Consider the following 21,314-nt stretch of genomic DNA (forward strand, 5'->3'; position numbering starts at 1 on the left):
ATCAATGAAAGACCGCACCTACTTGGGCATTCAACCAGTGAGTCTAAGACAACAAACTGTTCAAATACAAAAAGAAAGAAATAATAGTGATAAAAAGTAAAGAAACGATAAATATCAAGAGCATGAGGTGAGGAGTCCTTGAAAGTGAGTCCATTTGTTGTGGGAATATTTCAATGATGGGGTGATTGAAGTTGAGTGAGTTATCCACTTTGGTTCAAGAGCCTGATAGTTGAGTATTAACTGTTCCCGAACCTGTGGAATGAGTCCTGAGGCTCCTGTACCACCTTCCTGATGGCAGCAGCATGTCCGATGTGGTGGGGGGTCCCTAATGATGGATGCTACTTTCCGGTGACAACACCCTATGTAGATGTGCTCAGTGGTTGGGCAGGCTTTATCCATAATGGACTAGGCCCTAACCACTATTATTTTATGGGATTTTCTGTTCAAGGGCATTAGTGTTTTCATACCAGGCCATAATGCAGCCAGTCAATATACTCTCCACTATGCACCAAAAGGAGTTTGTCAAAGTTTTAGATATTATGCCGAATCTTCACAATTTTCTAAGGAAGTAGAGGCATTGCCGTGCTTTCTTCATAATTGTACTTGTGTGCTGGGCCCAGCCCGGGTCTTCTGAAATGATAACACTGAGGAACTTGAAGTTGCTGACCCTGTTCACTTCATCCTCCAGTGAGGACTGGCTCATGGACCTCTGGTTTCCTTCTCCTGGAAAAAATGTATGGATCATGAACACAATCTCATCTCTCAGAAGCAATATACAATTCTATCTTTCAATTAGATTGTTTATCTCAAAACTAATGTTGGAGTTTCCACAATGTACTGAAAATAACTTGTAACACTTCAGAGTCCATTAAATTGCCTGGTGTAGTACTGTTGGGTCCTGGACATTTTGTGCATACAGTACAGGTGTCCCCCATTTTTCGAACATTCGCTTTACAACAACTCGCTGTTCCGAAAGACTTTCATTAGTACCTGTTTTCGTTAACCAAAGAGAATTTTCGCTTTTACGAAAAAAAAATGCCCGCTTTATACATGTGTTTACCCCGAGAAAGACTACAATGACCGTGAAGTCTTCTGCGGGCAGTTGTTTGCGCATGCATGTACGCGCTGATTTTTTTTTCTCCAACTCAATTTTGGCTCGCTGTCTTCCCGATATTGATAAGTGAAGCGACACTATACCTACAATATTTCTACTTTATATAGGGTGTATATTTATCATATCATTCCTGCTTTTAATATATGTCAGTGTTATTTTAGGTTTTATGTGTTATTTGGTAGGTTATTTTTTTTGGGTCTAAAAACTCAAAAAATTTTCACATATAAATTAATGGTAATTGTTTCTTCGCTTTACGACATTTCGATTTACAAACGGTTTCATAGGAATGGTCTATCTTTGGATTGTGGGGGAAACCTGTATTGTGCAAAACCTGTATTGCACATTCTCTATAGCTTGGAGGCATAAGACTTGCACAGTAATATATTTATCAATGCGGAGCAGTGAATGAGTTTGTAAATCTGGTGGGAACAAAGATTATTGGGAATGGTGAGGGTGGAGTGCCACGGGAGGGGCATGGGACGGGTGGCAGAGAAAGAATTGTGCAATAGGTAAGGGGGTGGTGCAGACATACCCAGTCCTGAGACACCAGTCACGGTCATTTGATTCCAAACAATTGGTTTATTAATCATTACAGAATGTCTCTCTGCTGCTCCTTTCTCCCTTCCCCTTTTCCCAACTATGATTCCCCTCTCCCTGTCCCCTTTCCGCTCTCAGTCCACAATAGAGACCCATATCAGAATCAAGTTTATCATCGCTCACATATGTCATGAAATTTGTTTAATTTTTTGCAGCAGCAGTACAGTGAAATACATGAAATTACTACAGTACTGTCTCAGGCACCTGAGCTATCTGTCTATATAGATATGTGTGTGTGTGTGTGTGCGCTTAAGAATTTTGCTCAGTACTGTAGTAATTTTTAATGTATTGCACTGTACTGCTGCCACACAAAAAAAATCATGACTTAAGTGAGTGATTCCAAACATTTATTGACTGATATAACTTTGTATTTTTTTATTGACTTCGTGACCATAACTAATTCCTGATTATTTAAAAAAATATGTATTTTAATAGAATAACTGCATGTCCATTATTTAGCCATAGAATTCCTGGTACCATGTTTCCGTGTCATTAATTTACATAAGACCATAACACATAGGAGCAAAATTAGGCCATTTGGCCCAACGAGCCTGCTTTGCCATTCAATCATGGCTGATCCTTTTTTCCCTCAGCCCCACAACCCAGACTTCTCCCCATAATCTTTGCCATGGCCAATAAAGAACCTATCAATCTAAATATACCCAACAACCTGGCATCCACAGCTACCTTGGTAACAAATTCCACAAATTCACCACCCACTGGCTAAAGAAATTTCTCCACATTTCTGCCGGCATCTCCTTCCAATTTACTTTGGCCAACTCCTCTCTCATACCACTGTAATTTCCTTTATTCTACTGAAATACTACTACGTCAGACTTTCTCCCAGTGAAATTTCAAGTTGAACTCAATCATATTGTGATCACTGCCTCCTAAGGGTCCTTTTACCTTAAGCTTCCTAATCACCTCCAGTTCATTACATAAAACCCAGTTCAGCACAGCTGATCCCCAGTAGGCTCCGCAACAGGCTGCTCTAAAAAGTCATCTCATGGGCATTCAAGAAATTCATTCTCTTGAGATCAATTACCCACCTTATTTTCCCAATCGAACTGCATGAAGTCTCCCATGACTGTCATAACATTATCTTGTTAACACGTTTTTCTATTTTCCATTGTAATCATAGTCCACATCCCAGCTACTGTTTGGAGGCCTGTATATAACTGACGTTAGGGTCCTTTTACCTTTGCAGTTTCTTAACTCAACCCACAAGGATACAATATCTCCTGATCCTATGTCACATCTTTCTAATGATTTGATGCCATTCTTTACTAGCAGAGCCATGCCACCCCCTCTGCCTACCTTCAAAACCCTCTGATACAACGTGTAACCTTGGACATTCAGCTCCCAACTACAACCATCGTTTAGCTATCATTCAATGATGGTTACAACATCATACCTGACAATCTGTAAAAATGCAACAAGATCATCCACCTTATTTCTTATACTCTGTGCAAGAGATGTAACACTTTGAGTACTGTATTTGCCACTCTTTTTGAATCTGCATCCCTAATGTACTGATACTGCTGCAATTATGTCCTATCATCTGCCTGCCTTTTCTGAAAGTCTGACTACACGCTACCTTTACATTTTTACCATCTGCCCTATCCTGAGTCCCTTCATTCCGGTTCCCCTCCTGCTGTCAAATTAGTTTAAACCCTTCCCAAGAGCTTTAACAAATATGAGAATATTGGTCCCCCTTGGGTTCAGGTACAACCCCTCACTTTTGAACAGGTCATCCCTCCCCCAGTAGAGATCCCAGTGATCCAAGAATCTGAAGCCCTGCCCCCTGCACCAGCTTCTCAGCCACGCATTTATCTACCAAGTCATCCTGTTTCTACCCTCACTGCACATGGCACAGGCAGCGATCCAGAAATTACTACCCTGGAGGTCCTGCCCTTCAGCTTTCTGCCTAGCTCTCTAAATTCTCTCTTCAGGACCTCCTTTCTTTTCCTTCTATGTCATTGGTACCGTATATACCAAAACGTCTGGCTGCTGTCACTCCCTCTCCAAAATGCTGTGGATGCGATCTGAGATGTTCCTGACCCTGGCACCTGGGAGGCAGCATACCATCCGGGTGTCCTGTTCATGTCCACAGAATCTCCTGTCTGTTCATCCGTCACTACCAGTCCACTCCTTCCCTTTTCCACCATGGACCCATGCTCCAACATCTAACATGAAGAACACACATGGCCATTTCAACTGACAAGGTATTTACAAGAATATCTTTGTCTCCAACAGGTGCTGATCTGCAGTGACAGCCAAGAAGCTCGGTGTGTAGTGAGTGAAATCACACGAAATATGGGATTCATTCCTGTGGACATGGGATCATTATCATCTGCAAGAGAAATTGAGAACCTCCCATTACATCTTTTTCCTTCATGGAAAATACCTGTTCTCCTGACTGTAGTCTTATTTGTACTTTTCTATGCTTACAATTTTATTAGAAGTGTTATTCACCCCTATGTAATGAAAAAGCAGAATAGATTTTATAAGATCCCAATTGATGTTGTTAATGCCACTCTACCATGTGTTTCATTTGAGATGCTGTCCCTTGTTTACCTGCCTGGTGTTCTTGCAGCCGCCTTTCAACTACGTAATGGTACAAAGTACAAACGCTTTCCACACTGGTTAGATCAGTGGCTTCAGCAAAGGAAGCAACTTGGCCTGCTGAGCTTTTTGTGTGCTGGCTTGCACGCTGTGTACAGCCTGTGTCTCCCTATGCGTAGATCGGCCCGCTACCAGCTGCTGAATGAAGCTTCAGCTTTGGTAAGAGAACTGTCGTTTTCAAAACATCATCACTCTCAGATATAATACTGGTCACACTCAGATACAATGTTACAACTGACGTGTTATTAGCTAATATCAAAAGATGCAGTAAGCACACCACCAAGTGGCAGCTTTGTTGGAGAACAATTTTGGAGCATTTTAGAAAAGCCAAACAAGGTGTTTGCTCTTATAAACAAATTTAGACTTTGAACAGAATCACAAATTAAAATCTTTTCCTGGAGTGGGGATGTAGGATGGGTGGGGGTTGGGATAGAAAGAAATTTTTTTGATTTATCAAATTACCTAGAAATTCCAATTAAGTAATATCATTAAGATGGCAAATTACCACTTTAAGTGCAATTCAAATTATAACAAAAATTGAACTGACTAAATTAGTAGGAACAGAGTGCAATTAGTAAAAATTATTAACTTGACTTTCTAATTAACTGTAGATTGTAATATTTAATACGGTGACAATGTGTTCTGCAGCTTTCCTGAGCTGTGTCAGATGACATTAAACGACTAGCAGCCATTGAACTAAGGAAGAATTGGCTATAATCACTGGTATCTAAATGTCTAGCATTCCAAAAGTAAATTTTGGTGTTCACAGACAAAAAATATAGCAACTAATAACAAGAGTCATAACAAATTTTTAATCTACTTGATCTCCCAAAGATTATTCCATGTAACCTATAAATCCATGTAAACCGACAGTCCCGATAGCCTTTACTATTTCTGCAGCATTTTATTCATTTTTTTTAGCCACGGCTTGAAAAGTCATCTAACCCCTATCATTATTTTCCTATAACAACATACTATATTTCACATTTAATTCAAAACTTACTGTGGGCTTTATAGGAAGGAATGAAAAATTGTACTCTATAGGATTTACCAGAAATTAAATTTAGGTTTTAATAATTCATTTATGAAATCTTCTCATAGAACATTCACATGTTCTCATAGAACATTCTAATATCTCTACTACAATGTAATAAATATTGAGAACGTTATTTTGATTTGTCACTGAAAAACATTCTTTTGTATAGCATTCTATCTAGACTCTGAGGTTGCAATAATCAAGCATCAAAAATGTGGTTTACAGTACCCATCTGTTAAAATAATACTGCCAGAGAAACTGTGAAGATTATAGTGACTTAGAGACCAGACTAAAACAGAGATTCAATCATGTCATAGTTTGCATCTCAGCTGGTCCAAATAAATCAGTTAAAGATTTCCAGAACAATTTAAATATTAATTTTTAAGGGACATTAGTCTTGGGCCCCACTATTATAGCTCTGGGCATCAGAGTTAAGGGTTCAATTCCATCATCCTCTGTGTATCCTCCTTGTGGAATGTGTGTGTTTTCTCTGTATAACTCAGTTTCCTCCCACAGCCTAAAGATGTACCGGTTAGTAGATTAATTGGTCATTTGTAAATTGTCCTGCGATTAGGCTCGGATTAAATCAGGGGTTGATGGATGGCACAGTTTGAAGGGCCAGAAGGGCATATTCCACACTGTATCTCTAAATAAATAAATATGTTGAAATCTCATTAAATCATTTGAATGTGAAGCCTCTGTAATAGAACTCTGGCATTATTTAATAAGATGTTAATAAAGACTTCTCTACATTATTATATAGCTGACCTGCACCACAACATATTGAAATAAAGCAACTGGTATTTTAATGCTGACAATCATTTATCAGATTCATCAGATTGCTTTAAAAAAAAGGTTCTGACATAGTGGGTGTGAATCTTTCATCAAAACTCCAAAAAAAAAAGATATTGATGCAGGTGTTATGTTTTATAACTTCAAAACATTTAATTAATTCAAAGAAAGGCAAGAGTGTCCAGGAATGCAGGTTTAACTTTGTGTTGACTTTAAATGAGGCAAGCATGTACCAAATGGTAATGTGATGACGTGTGCAATTCACGTATTTTTACATATTAACCTGTAATAATTATTTAAACAAACAAGAATGCTTAATCAAATAAATATATATACACACACTGAAGTATTAAATACACAACAGCAAGGTTTAAAAACATGCATACAAGAATGATTAACAGTTGAAGTAGTGTATTGTTAAAACACAGCAAACCAATTAAGGAAAGTTAATGATTCTTTGTGTATAGTTGATTTGGTTCCAGATTTGTACACAAGTTAATTTCCAATGTTTTAACAGGCCAAAGGTGATAAGATTGATTGGGTAGAAGACCAAGTGTGGCGGATGGAAATTTACCTCTCCTTTGGAATTTTGGCTATTGGTGTGCTTTCATTGCTTGCTGTGACATCATTGCCTTCAGTGGCAAATTCTCTGAACTGGCGGGAGTTCAACTTCATTCAAGTAAGACAATTTGACATCTGTTTTTGTAACGAAGTTAGCATGTTTCTATAATACTTGATTATTTCTAGTGTGGATCTTTGGTGAGTACTGTAATGGATGTCAATATTAATTTAGATTTATGTGAAGTAACTGGGGTATGGGTATATTGTAAGTACTGACATTAAAACAAGTCTTTATTTGGGATGAGACCCTTCAGGACTGGAAAGTAAGGGGGGGAGAAGGCAGATTAAGAAGGAGGGGAGAAAGGAAGGTGTGCAAGCTGGGAGGTGATAGGTGCAAAGGGGCTGAAGAAGGGATCTGATAGGAGAGGAAAGTGGATTATGGGAGAAAAGAAAGGGGGTGGGTAACAGGGAGGTGGAGGCAGATGAGATGATGAGTGATAAGGGGAGCCAGAATGGAAGAAGGGAGAAGAGGGAAGGAGGAGAAATTAGAGAAATTGATGTTCATGCCATCAGGTTGGAGACTAGCCCAATGGAATATGAGTTGTTGCTCTCCAGGCCGAGGGTAGCTTCATGGTAGTGGTAAAGGAGGCAATGAACCAACCTGACAGCATGTATATGGGGAGCAGAATTAAAATGGTTGGCCACCAGCAAATCCTGCTTGTAGTAAACAGAACCAAGTTACTATACAAAGCAGTCCCCCAATCTACGTCACATCTCAGCAAAGTAGAGGAATCCGCAACTGGATTCAGTAAATGACTCTGATAGATTTGCAGGTGAAATGGTGCCTCACCTGGAGGGAGTTTGGGGCCCTGAATGATGGTGAGGAATGAGGTGAATAGGCAGGTGTAGCACTTGTGCCACTTGCAGGGGTAAGTGGCAGGAGGGAGATCAGTGGGAAGGGATGAATAGACGACTGAATCACAGAGAGAGGAATCCCTGCAGAAAGTGGAGAGTGGGGGAAAGGTAAAGGTGCGTATCCCAGTGAAGATGGGGGAAGTTGCAGAGAATGTTGTACTGGATGTGGAGGCTCATAGGGTGGTAGTCAGGAACAAGGGGAACTTTATCCCTGTTATGGAGGCAGTAAGATGGGCTGAGGAGGGATGTCCAGGAAATGGAGGAGATGCACTTGAGGAAGCATCAGTGGTAGAGGAAGGAAAACCTCATTCTTTGAGGATGGAGGATATTTCATACGTCCTGAATGGTAAACCTCATCATGAGAGCTCGTGGCAGAGACAGAGGAACTGAGTAGAGGGAATGGGTGGGAAGAGGTATAGTCCAGATGGTCATGAGAGTTAGTAGGTTTATAAAAGATATCAGTAGACAGTCTGTCTCCAGAGAGATTGAGAAAGGGGAGGGAGGTGTTAGAGATGGACCAAGATAGACAATAGGTGCAGAAGTAGACCATTCGGCCCCTCGAGTCTGCACCGCCATTCTGAGATCTTGGCTGATCATTCACTATCAATACCCAGTCCCTGCCTTGTCCCCATATCCCTTGATTCCCCTAACCATCAGGTATCTATCCAGCTCCTTCTTGAAAGCATCCAGAGAAATGGCCTCCACCGTCTTCCGAGGCAGTGCATTCCACACCTCCGCAACTCTCTGGGAAAAGAAGCTCTTCCTCAACTCTGTTTTAAATAACTGACCTCTTATTCTCAAATCCATGCCCTCTGGTACTGGACTCTCCCAACATCTGGAACATATTTCCTGCCTCAATCCTATCAAATCCTTTAATTATCTTAAACGTTTCAATCAGATCCCCTCTCAATCTCCTCAATTCCAGCGTGTACAAGCCCAATCTCTCCAATCTCTCTGCGTAAGACAGCCCTGCCATCCCAGGAATCAACCTAGTGAATCTACGCTGCACTTCCTCAATTACCAGAATGTCCTTCCTTAAACCTGGAGACCAAAACTGTACACAATATTCCAGGTGTGGTCTCACCAGGGCCCTGTACAAATGCAAAAGGACATCCTTGCTCTTGTACTCATTTCCCCTTGTAATAAAGGCCAACATTCCATTTGCCCTCTTCACTGCCTGTTGCACTTGCTCATTCGCCTTCATTGACTGGTGAACTAGGACTCCTAGGTCTCTTTGCATTTCTCCCTTACCTAACTCTACACTGTTCAGACAATACTCTGCCCTCTTGTTCCTGCTTCCAAAGTGGATAACTTCACATTTATTCACATTGAATGACATCTGCCAAGTATCTGCCCACTCACCCAGCCTATCCAAGTCTCCCTGTATTCTCCTAACGTCCTCTTCGCATGTCACACTGCCACCCAGTTTAGTATTGTCAGCAAACTTGCTGATATAGTTTTCAATGCCCTCATCTAAATCGTTGGCATAAAGCGTAAAGAGCTGTGGTCCCAATACAGAGCCCTGTGGTACCCCACTAGTCACCTCCAGCCAGTCCGAGAAACACCCATTCACTGCTACCCTTTGCTTTCTATCTGCCAACCAGTTTTCTATCCATGTTGAAACCCTGCCCCCAATGCCATGAGCTCTGATTTTACTCACCAATCTCCTATGTGGCACCTTATCGAATGCCTTCTGAAAATCTAGGTACACAACATCCACTGGCTTACCCTCGTCTAGCATCCTTGTTACACCCTCAAAAAACAACAGATTAGTCAAGCATGATTTGCCCTTGGTAAATCCATGCTGGCTCAGCCTAATCCTATTACTGCCATCAAGATGTGCCACTATTTTGTCCTTAATAATGGACTCAAGCATCTTCCCCACAACTGACGTTTTCTCCTTCCCTCCCTTCTTGAAAAGTGGGATAACATTAGCCACTCTCCAATCTTCAGGAACTGATCCTGAATCTAAGGAACATTGGAAAATGATTACCAATGCATCCGCAATTTCCTGAGCCAAAAAATCAACTGTTTAATCCTCTCCATTGATGCTGCTTAACGTGCTGTGTTCCTCCAGCATTTTGTGTGTATTACTTCGGACTTTTAGCATCTGCAGAATCTCTTCTGTTTCTGACTATCCCCAATCAACCACTGTCTTTCGAAAGGCTGTATATATTATCCCTCAGAATAACAAATCTTCATCAAATTGGTTAAGCAGTCTGTCACACTGAAGCATTCTCCAACATGAAATCATGAAGTATAATTTTTTTTATATTAAGATTCCAAAGAGATTTTAACTACATTAGGGAGAGAAAAGAGCCGAAGATCAAAATGGACATCTTTGGAGCCGCAGGAGATGGGCGAAGTCCTGATTTTTCTCCTCCATTTTTATTATGGAGAGAGACAAGAAGATTTTGAACCTTGAGATGGTTAATGGGGAGATCTTGGGAATAGTCTGCATTACAGCAGATAAGGTATTGTATATTTTAAAATATGAAGGTTGATCCCAAGATCTGATCAGGTACATCCAAGAACACAGTGGGAAGCTGGAGCAGAAATGATGAGAGCTCTGGCTGAGATTTTATTAGCAACAGGTGAACTGCCAGAAGACTGAAGAGTGATTGATATTGTGCAGTTGTTTAAGGGTAAATACAAACCTGATAAACTACAGTAAGCCTAGCATCGGTGGAAGGTACGTCTCTGGGAATTCACCTTAGCAAATCAACAACGGATTGTTATTTTCTTAGTATTTTAGATAGGGCTACATCAGGGATGCGGAAAAAGAGTTAGCTTTCAATAAGGATGGCAATCAAGATTTTAAAGGCAGAGCTTTGTGGCAGTTTGAGTTGAGTGACCAGTTAGCAAGAGGGATTAATTAAAAAAAAAACCGATAAAATAGCACAGCTTCAAATGGAGTGCGTCAGTGTTTAGAGTGGCTTTGGCTTATCGGGCTTAGATGACGGAAAGTATTTGGTAGGTTTCTCACATTGTGTTCTTATTTGTACACTCTCTGTTAGGGTACAGTAGTGTCATGAGAATGGCCCCGGGGCAGTGTCCTACACTGTGTGTGGGATGTGGAAGTCTGCGAGTGCAGTGAGCTGTAGCCCCATGATCTTTGACTCACATGAGAAGGAGAAGGTGATAGACAGGAGCTACAGAAAGGTGGTCACTCCTAGATTGCAGGAGACAGGTAGCTGGGTTATTGTCAGGAGGAGAGCAAATACACAGCCGGTGCAGAGTACACCTGTGGCCATTCCCCTCAATAATAAGTATACAACTTTAGATATCATTGAGGGGGACAAGCTACTGGGGGGGAGGCACAGTGCTCTTCTGAGCCACAGCACCAGATTCAGTACAGAGGCACGAAGAGGTGAAGAGGACTGCAGTGTTGATAGAAGATTTTGGGAACAGAGATGAGATTTTGTGGGTGCAATAGAGACACCTCAATGGTATGTTGCCTCACTATACCAGGGTCAGAGATGCCTCTGATAATGAAGTAGGTTTTCAAAGCTTGCAGAGAGATTTAGGCCAGTTAGAAGAGTGGGCTGAATGATGGCAGATGGAATTTAATGCTGATAAGTGTGAGGTGCTACATTTTGGTAGGAATAATCCAAATAGGACATACATGGTAAATGGTAGGGCATTGAAGAATGCAGTAGAACAGAGTGATCTAGGAATAATGGTGCATAGTTCCCTGAAGGTGGAATCTCCTGTGGATAGGGTGGTGAAGAAAGCTTTTGGTATATTGGCCTTTATAAATCAGATGATTGAGTATAGGAGTTGGGATGTAATGTTAAAATTGTACAAGGCATTGGTAAGGCCAAATTTGAAGTATTCTGTACAGTTCTGGTCACCGAATTATAGCAAAGATATCAACAAAATAGAGAGTACAGAGGAGATTTACTAGAATGTTAGCTGGGTTTCAGCACCTAAGTTACAGGGAAAGGCTGAACAAGTTAGGTCTTTATTCTTTGGAGCGTAGAAAATTGAGGGGGGACTTGATAGAGGTATTTAAAATTATGAGGGGGATAGATTGAGTTGGCTTTTTCCATTGAGAGTAGGGGAGATTCAAACAAGAGGACATGAGTTGAGAGTTAGGGGGCAAAAGTTTAAGGGTAACATGAGGAGGAATTTCTTTACTCAGAGAGTGGTAGAGCTGTGTGGAATGAGCTTCCAGTAGAAGTGGTAGAGGCAAGTTCGGTATTGTCATTTAAAGTGAAGGTGGATAGGTATATGGACAGGAAAGGAATGGAGGGTTATGGGCTGAGTGAGGCCCAGTGGGATTAGGTGAGTGTAAGCATCGGCACGGACTAGAAGGGCCGAGATGACCTGTTTCCATGCTGTAATTGTTATATGCTTATATATATGGATCAGGTCCACGACACTCTGAAGGGCAAGGGTGAGGAGCTGGAAGTCTTGGTACATATTGACACCAATGACTTAGGTAGACAAGGTGACGAGTACCTGATGAGATTTTAAGGAGTAGGTAGCAAGCTAAGAAATGGGACCTCCCAGGATATTAATCTCTGGATAGCTGCCTGCGCTAGTGCCAGTGATGGTAAGAAAATTATGACTTGAGAGGTGAATGCACTGCTGAGGAGGGGGAAGCTAGATAAATGCAAGTTCATACTGGTTTGCCAAAGATAAGTAATCAATAGACGCCACACTTGTCAATATTTAGCATCCCAAAGGGAAAACTGACAGGATTCCTGCGTGTAGACTGATCACAAGGTGATCTATCTGACATCAGAAGTCTATTAGTACTAAAACATAGACACAAAAGGTACTGCAGCTGCTGGAAGTCTAGAATAATACACACAATGTTCTGGAAGAACTCAGCAGATCAGGCAGCATCTACGGCTGGCAATAACAGTCAATGTTTCGGGCTGACACCCTTTATAAGGATTAGAAAGGAAAGAGGAAGAATTCAGAATAAAGTGGGGGAGGGAGAAAATAGGAGGGTGTGCGACTTAAGAGCTAGAAAGTTGAATGAAAGAGATAAAGGGCTGAGAAGGGCAATTTGATAGAGGACAGAGAAGCATGAAAGAAAGGAAAGAGGGAGAAGTATTAGATGGAGGTGATAGGGCTGGTAAGAAGAGGTGAGAGGGGGAAACAAGAATGGGGAATGGTGAAGGAAAGGGGACACACTTACTGAAAGCTTGAGAAGTCGAAGGTGATCCTGTTAAGTTGGAGCCTACCCGGACAGAAAATAGGGGATCCCATGCATGGATGCTGCCTGACCAGTTGAGCTCCTCTACCACTGTGTGTATCGGTCCATCAGTACCACTGGCCAGGAAAACGATAAGGATACTAAAATTATATATTGGTATATTTTAAAATACAATTTAACAATGGTTTGGATCAACAGTTTGTTTCATTATTGCAATTTTTAAGAATGGCAATTCACAATGTAAATTTAGAACTTTCATTCATCACTATGAAGATACAAACTATTTAAATATAAACATGTTCACCCGTTCTTATTATTACTACAAAAGTAAATTGAAAATTATGGATTAGAATGGTAGGAAAACAACTTTCATTTTTTTATTTCTGATAGTTTTGTGTAAAATCTCATTAATGATGTACATTATTCATGTGGATTCCGTAAGAAATATTTAATCTGTACACAATTATGAAATGTTTTCTTTTTCCAGTCCAGACTTGGATTTGTTGCTCTGGTGATCAGCACGCTACACGTTCTAACTTATGGATGGGGTAAAGCCTTTGACTCTAGCCAGTACAAGTTCTACCTACCACCTACATTTGCAATTACTCTCATTGTGCCTTGTATCGTCCTTCTAGCCAAAGTGTACCTTCTCCTTCCTTGTGTGAATCGTAGGCTGATCCAGATCAGGCGAGGCTGGGAAGCCAATCACCATGTGAGGTTCTGTGAGCTTAGTGAAGCAAGCCGTTTATCAGATTTCACTGTGGAGAACACCAGCATGGTTTGATTTCTACCTTCAAAAGTACCTCATTATGTTCTATAGTTTTTTTAATATATACAGTATGTAAAAAAAAATAGACAATAGACAATAGGTGCAGAAGTAGACCATTCGGCCCTTCGAGTCTGCACCGCCATTCTGAGATCATGGCTGATCATTCACTATCAATACCCAGTCCCTGCCTTGTCCCCATATCCCTTGATTCCCCTATCCATCAGATATCTATCCAGCTCCTTCTTGAAAGCATCCAGAGAATTGGCCTCCACCGTCCTCCGAGGCAGTGCATTCCACACCTCCACAACTCTCTGGGAGAAGAAGCTCTTCCTCAACTCTGTTTTAAATAACTGACCTCTTATTCTCAGTCCATGCCCTCTGGTACTGGACTCTCTCAACATCTGGAACATATTTCCTGCCTCAATCCTATCAAATCCTTTAATTATCTTAAACGTTTCAATCAGATCCCCTCTCAATCTCCTCAATTCCAGCATGTACAAGCCCAATCTCTCCAATCTCTCTGCGTAAGACAGCCCTGCCATCCCAGGAATCAACCTAGTGAATCTACACTGCACTTACTCAATTGCCAGAATGTCCTTCCTTAAACCTGGAGACCAAAACTGTACACAATATTCCAGGTGTGGTCTCACCAGGGCCCTGTACAAATGCAAAAGAACATCCTTGCTCTTGTATTCAATTCCCCTTGTAACAAAGGACAACATTCCATTTGCCCTCTTCACTGCCTGTTGCACTTGCTCATTCACCTTCATTGACTGGTGAACTAGGACTCCTAGATCTCTTTGCATTTCTCCCTTACCTAACTCGACACCGTTCAGACAATACTCTGCCCTCTTGTTCCAGCTTCCAAAGTGGATAACTTCACATTTATTCACATTGAATGACATCTGCCGAGTATCTGCCCACTCACTCAGCCTATCCAAGTCTCCCTGTATTCTCCTAACGTCCTCTTCGCATGTCACACTGCCACCCAGTTTAGTATCGTCAGCAAACTTGCTGATATAGTTTTCAATGCCCTCATCTAAATCATTGACATAAATCGTAAAGAGCTGTGGTCCCAATACAGAGCCCTGTGGTACCCCACTAGTCACCTCCAGCCAGTCCGAGAAACACCCATTCACTGCTACCCTTTGCTTTCTATCTGCCAACCAGTTTTCTATCCATGTTGAAACCCTGCCCCCAATGCCATGAGCTCTGATTTCACTCACCAATCTCCTATGTGGCACCTTATCGAATGCCTTCTGAAAATCTAGGTACACAACATCTACTGGCTTATCCTCATCTAACATCCTTGTTACACCCTCAAAAAACTCCAACAGATTAGTCAAGCATGATTTGCCCTTGGTAAATCCATGCTGGCTCGGCCTAATCCTATTTCTGCCTCTAGATGTGCCACTATTTCGTCCTTAATAATGGACTCAAGCATCTTCCCCACGACTGACGTTAGGCTAACAGGGCGATAGTTCTCCATTTTCTCCTTCCCTCCCTTCTTGAAAAGTGGGACATTAGCCACTCTCCAATCTTCAGGAACTGATCCTGAATCTAAGGAACATTGGAAAATGATTACCAATGCATCCGCAATTTCCTGAGCCACCTCTTTTAGAACCCTCGGATGCAGACCATCTGGACCCGGGGATTTATTAGCCTTCAGTCCTACCAGTCTACTCATCACAGTTTCTTTCCTAATGTCAATCTGTCTCAATTCCTCTGATATCTTATGACCCTGGCCCATCCATACATCTGGGAGATTGCTTGTGTCCTCCCTGGTGAAGACAGATCTAAAGTATGCATTAAATTCTGTTGCCATTTCCCTGTTTCCCATAACAATTTCTCCCAATTCATTCTTCAAGGGGCCAACATTGTTCTTAACTATCTTCTTTCTCTTCACATAGCTAAAAAAGCTTTTGCTATCCCCTTTTATATTCCTGGCTAGACTGAGCTCATGCCTGATTTTTTCTCTCCGTATTGCTTTTTTAGTTAAGATCTGCTGTTCCTTAAAACTTTCCCAATCATCTGTATTCCCACTCATCTTAGCCCTGTCATACTTCTTTTTCTTTAATGCTATACAATCTCTGACTTCCTTTGTCAACCACTGTGGCCCCTTCCCCCTCTTTGAATCCTTCCTTCTCATTGGAATGAACTGCATTTGCATCTTTTGTATTATGCCCAAGAATATCTGCCACTGCTGATCCACTGTCTTTCCTGCCAGGGCATCTGCCCATTTAACTTTGGCCAGCTCATCCCTCATGGCTCCATAGTCTCCTTTATTTAATTGCAACACTGACACCTCTGATCTGCCCCTATCCCTCTCAAATTGTAGATAAAAACTTATCATGTTATGATCACTACTTCCTAATGGCTCCTTTACTTCAAGATCACTTATCAATTCCTGTTCATTACACATCACCAGGTCCAAAATAGCCTCGTTCCTGGTTGGCTCAAGCACAAGCTGTTCCAAAAATACATCCCTTAGACACTCCACAAACTCCCTATCCTGGGGTCCAGCACCTACCTGATTCTCCCAGTCCACCTGCATGTTGAAATCTCCCATAACGACTGCATTACCTTTAGCACATGCCAATGTTAACTCCCTAATCAACTTGTACCCAATATCCACGCTACTGTTTGGGGGCCTGTACACAACACCCATTAGGGTCTTTTTACCCTTACTGTTCCTCAGCTCAATCCACACAGACTCTACTTCCCCTGTTCCCAAGTCACCTCTTGCTAAGGACTGAATCTCATTCCTCACCAACAGGGCCACCCCACCCCCTCTTCCCATATTTCTGTCTCTACGATAGCACGTATACCCTGGTACACTCAATTCCCAGGCCTGATCCCCTTGCAGCCATGTCTCCGTTATCCCAACAATATCGTAGTTCCCCATTTTCATCTGAGCTTCAAGCTCATCTGTCTTATTTCTGACACTACGCGCATTCAAGTATAGAATTCTTAGCCCATTCCTCCTCTCTTTGCTTAAAACACTGTCTACTGTACCTAACCCAGCTCCTTGAACTTCCATCGGGCAAATTGCACCCTGAATTTTGATGACCTTCTCAAGATCACCCAAACCTTGTACACATTTAACCCCATGCACCTTCTGACCAACCCTCTGGATCTGGATCCCTGCCCCCTGCACATCTAGTTTAAACCCCCCCGAGCAGCACTGGCAAATACTCCTGCAAGAATGTTAGTACCCCTCCGGTTCAGATGTAGACCATCCCTTCGAAACAGATCCCAATGTCCCTGGAACAAAGACCAATTATCCAAAAACCTGAACCCTTCCTTCCTGCACCATGCTCTCAGCCTCGTATTAATGTGCATAATCATTCTATTCTTCACCTCACTCGCACGTGGCACAGGTAGCAATCCCGAGATTGTCACCCTGGAGGTCCTGCCTTTCAGTTTCACTCCTAACTCCCTGAACTCTCTAAGCAGGACCCCCTCACTCACCTTACCTACATCATTGGTCCCTACATGGACCACTACATCTGGGTTCATGCCCTCACTCTCAAGAATAGCCTGCACCCGATCTGAGATGTCCCGGACCCTGGCACCAGGGAGGCAACATACCATCCGAGACTCCCGATCTGCCCCACAAAATCTCCTATCTGCCCCCCTAACTATAGAGTCCCCTAAAACTATCGCTCTCTTCTCTTCCCTCCTCCCCTTTCTAGTTGAGGGTTCAACTTCTGTGCCAACTCATTCCTGGTAGGTCATCCCCATCCCCATCAACAGTATCCAGTACGGTATACTTATTGTTGATGGGAATGGCCGCAGGGGTGCTCTGCTCTCTCTGCCTGCTCCCCCTGCCTCTCTGGACCGTCACCCATCTGCCTACTTCTTGGTTTTTTGGTGTGACTACCTCCTGATAACTCCCATCTATCTCTGCCTCCACCTCCCGAATGATCCGTAGTTCATCCAGCTCCTGCTCCAACTCCCTAACTCGGTCTGATAGGAGCTGCAGCTGGACGCACCTTTTGCAGGTGTGGTCATCAGGGACAACTGTGTTGACCCTGACCTCCCACATACTGCATACGGAGCACACCACTGCTCTGACTGTCTCCCCCATACCTGAACTGGATTAATAGAATAAGTCTAAAAAGCACCTAGCGACCTTACCTTCTTCCCCTCAGCGAGCAATCACACAAGCTTACTGAAGTCCCCTTACGCCCACTTAGCCAAAGCCCAGGACTCTGCTTCCACGGACTCCGCTGCCCGCTCTGAAAAGAAGTCCTGCCTTTTGTCAAATTACTGTTCAAGATTAGTTATTCCTTTACCTACAACTGATTTTTGCAGATGCTTTGTACAGATGCCAAGACTGTGCAGTTAAGATAAGAACATTTTAATAGGGCAAATTTAGAATATAATAGTTATGGACTTTAAACAAACACTAGAGCTTCTATGTTTAGAGTGACATGTTATGGTCATAGAACACTTTAGCATAACATTGATTGCATTGGTGTATCCTTAACTAATTATGGAGCAAGGTTACTTAGGAAAAAGAGCTGGTGTGTCTATTGACTTAAGCAAAAATAATCCTGAATATTAATAAATTAGTAAGGTTATCCTACAGGTAGAGAAGAAATAATTCCACACCCTAGGCACTCACTCCCTCTGCATCCTTACCAATTATGTTCCCACAAGTTCACACTGACTTGAAGTGGCAATTAATTGCTGTAGCCATTTACTATGATCTGACTGGACCATAAGATATTACCCAACATTGGCTTTTACTATACAAGAGCATTTGAACATGCATTATATAACCTTGCAACAAACTAATTCATAATTTTCTGGAGTTAAAACGGGCCATAACTTCTCAGCATACTTGCAATTCAGAGAATATTTTAATTAAAAATGCCAGAAGTGCTAGATGCATTCTAGTTAACATGAGGTGCAAGTTTAGAACTTGATTTTTCCTAACCTATTCCCTAGAATATTATTCCTGTAGAGCAAAATAAAATCAAGTATTGTTCCAGTTATCAATAGGATTGATTGCAAATAAACATGACAGAAAATACATGGATTATGTTTCAAAATCTATACCATGCTAAAATAAACATCCAGACCTACAACTTAAGCTTTTGTAGACTGTGCAGTGTATTGTTTCTTTTAAACCACAATTATAAGCATTAAAATGTGTGGTATTTGTGTCCATTTTGTCTCTTCAACAAGTATTTAATTTCCAGGTTTTTGTTTAACTAATTTGGTGAAAAACTGTCCTGGATTTTATTTATTGAGATCATAGACCTATGAGCCATTCTGTCTAGCAATCCCCCAATTTAACCCTAGTCTAAGCACAGGACAATTTACAATTAGCCTACCAACCGGACTGTGAGAGGAAGCCCACAATCACAGGAAGACTATACAAACTGCTTACAGGTAGTGGTTGGAATTGAACCCAGTTCGCTTGTACTGTGAGCGTTGAGTTAACCACAGTGCTACCATGCCATCCACAATTATCACAATATTCAGCATAAATAGTCACAGAATGAAATGGGGAGAGCAAGACCATGTTACTAGTCATTTACCTCTCTATATTGTGACTATTACTGCTCAACTTCAGTATGCAATTGGTAGAGGGGTCAACTTCTCCCCCTACTGGGGTTTAAAAATACTAATTAGAGGGCAAGGGGTGATGGTTAACCTAGGGATAACTGCATCCCTCATTACTTAGTGATAGGGTCGAACTTAAGGGTTTTTTTTCCAATATTCCCATGTCATAGTTCTCATTTTATGATGAGACATCCATTCAACACATGATAATTTGGCAGGTTTTTTTTCCCCACACAAATTCTAGCCTAGAGGTTCTTGCTCACTGTAGAATTATCTCAAGTCAAAATGTCCTTGTTGAAGGCAGGAAGTTTTCTGAAGCCTCAAATATTTAAATGAGCTGAAACACACAAGATTGCAATAACTACTGCAACCCATTTTTAGATGTAATATTTAGTATCAGTTGATTTTATTGCTGGGTGGGATTCCTGTTTACATTTTTAAACTGTTTAAGAATTTGTACTGCAAATTAAGACAGTGGATTTTTAAAATCTGTTTTTCAAGTCCAATAATGTCTGTCCAATTAAAATAATTCTGTTCTATATTTGTTTTCTATTTCAAGTATTTAAACTGAATGTCAAATGATTTGTCAAGCTCAAATTAAAATCCAACCTCACTTGCTCACTCATCCACTAAGTCATTTGTGTTTTTTTAAACAATTTGCTACCATTATTTGTATTAAATAATAGGCTTCAAATGGTACAATGTCATACACAAAGTATTTTGAAGTTAAACAGCAAAAAGTATGTTCAGACAAAAATCAAGCATCAAGTGGGGGAGGGTGGGGAGGGGGGAAGTTCCCAACTTTTTTTTAGAACTCCATGCACCAATACCACTAATTAAGTTTACCAGTTTGGGAACCTGATTTATTCCAATACTATTTTATTCTCCCCAGATTATCAAACTCACCCCAGATTTTAACATTCACTTATAGATTAGCTTTGTCACCTGTAAAGCTCAACAAACAGACCGTGAAATGCATTGCACATCCTGGGTTCAGCTTGCAAGCGTCACCATGCTTTTTTGCAAACACAGCAAGACCACACCTTGCTAACCTGCATATCTTTGGAATGCGGGAGAAGTCTGAGCAGCTGGACAAAACCCAAGGGTCAGGCAAGAACAGAAACTCCTTGAACAGCAGCAGGAATTGAACCTTGATTGCTAACACCGTAAAGCGTTTGGCTACTGCGCGGCCCACTTGGTTAGATCAGTTAACAGTGGCCAATTAACCTATCAACACACACGTCTTTGGAACATAGAAGAAACCAGAGCACAAAGACAAGCCATATGACCACAAGGAAAACCTGCATATCCGGTACAGCATTGGAGGTTAGCATTGAACTATGGGGTTACTGGAACTATCGGACAGGAACCTGACAATATATCCTTTGTTGTGTGCCGTGTTGTATTACGTAGGCAATCACAATCTTTTCATGACTATGACTGTACTTGGCAAATTTTTATACAGAACTGGTTTGCTATTGTCATTGTCTTTACAACATGGTGAAAAAATGCTATAGAAAATGTCAATTTCTCTGCATTAGAATAGCCAATTCATTGCATGTTATCAGTAATTTACTGTAATTCTCAACCTAATGATTTTACATGAGAAAAACAACCACAAATGTGCTTATTTAAAACAATGTTAACAATTTAGTATCTATGTGCAGTAAGTTTTACTTTGGTTCAGCTATTTAAGTTTATCCTACGCTTCTCCATGAAAATCTGCTCATTCCCTCTCAATACTGGGCTACGAACAAATGTTGAAAACCTGTTGAAGATCTTTCTGAATCTCTCAACTTTGCTATTACTGGCTGGTTTTATGCAGCATCCTCTCATTATATACAAAAACTGTAACAAACTGTCAGGAGAATAAGAGGTCAGTTATTTAAAACAGAGTTGAGGAAAAATTTCTTCTCCCAGAGAGTTTTGGAGGTGTGGAATGCACTGCCTCGGAAGACGGTGGAGGCCAATTCTCTGGATGCTTTCAAGAAGGAGCTAGATAGATATCTGATGGATAGGGGAATCAAGGGATATGGGGACAAGGCAGGGACTGGGTATTGATAGTGAATGATCAGCCATGATCTTAAAATGGCGGTGCAGACTCGAGGGGCTGAATGGTCTACTTCTGCACCTATTGTCTATTGACTGCAGAAAAGGC

At 41.4% G+C, this 21,314-nt stretch overlaps 1 protein-coding gene across 6 annotated transcripts in view; it reads left to right on the forward strand.

Moving 5' to 3' along the window:
• The window catches only part of LOC132392456 (metalloreductase STEAP3-like), a 51,796-nt gene extending 33,054 nt beyond the window's left edge, over positions 1 to 18,742 (forward strand). For 5 of the 6 annotated variants that reach the window (XM_059966315.1, XM_059966316.1, XM_059966319.1 and 2 more), the window contains 3 exons: positions 3,968 to 4,495; positions 6,682 to 6,843; positions 13,298 to 18,742. In XM_059966315.1, the coding sequence (XP_059822298.1) occupies positions 3,968 to 4,495; positions 6,682 to 6,843; positions 13,298 to 13,594 (987 nt within the window). In that variant the 3' untranslated portion in view covers positions 13,595 to 18,742. The remainder of the gene's footprint in view (positions 1 to 3,967; positions 4,496 to 6,681; positions 6,844 to 13,297) is intronic. The other variant, XM_059966320.1, reaches the window with a different exon arrangement.
• The last annotated feature ends 2,572 nt before the right edge of the window (positions 18,743 to 21,314 follow it).

The sequence above is a fragment of the Hypanus sabinus genome, chromosome 4 (genome assembly GCF_030144855.1).
Source record: "Hypanus sabinus isolate sHypSab1 chromosome 4, sHypSab1.hap1, whole genome shotgun sequence".
NCBI lineage: Eukaryota > Metazoa > Chordata > Chondrichthyes > Myliobatiformes > Dasyatidae > Hypanus > Hypanus sabinus.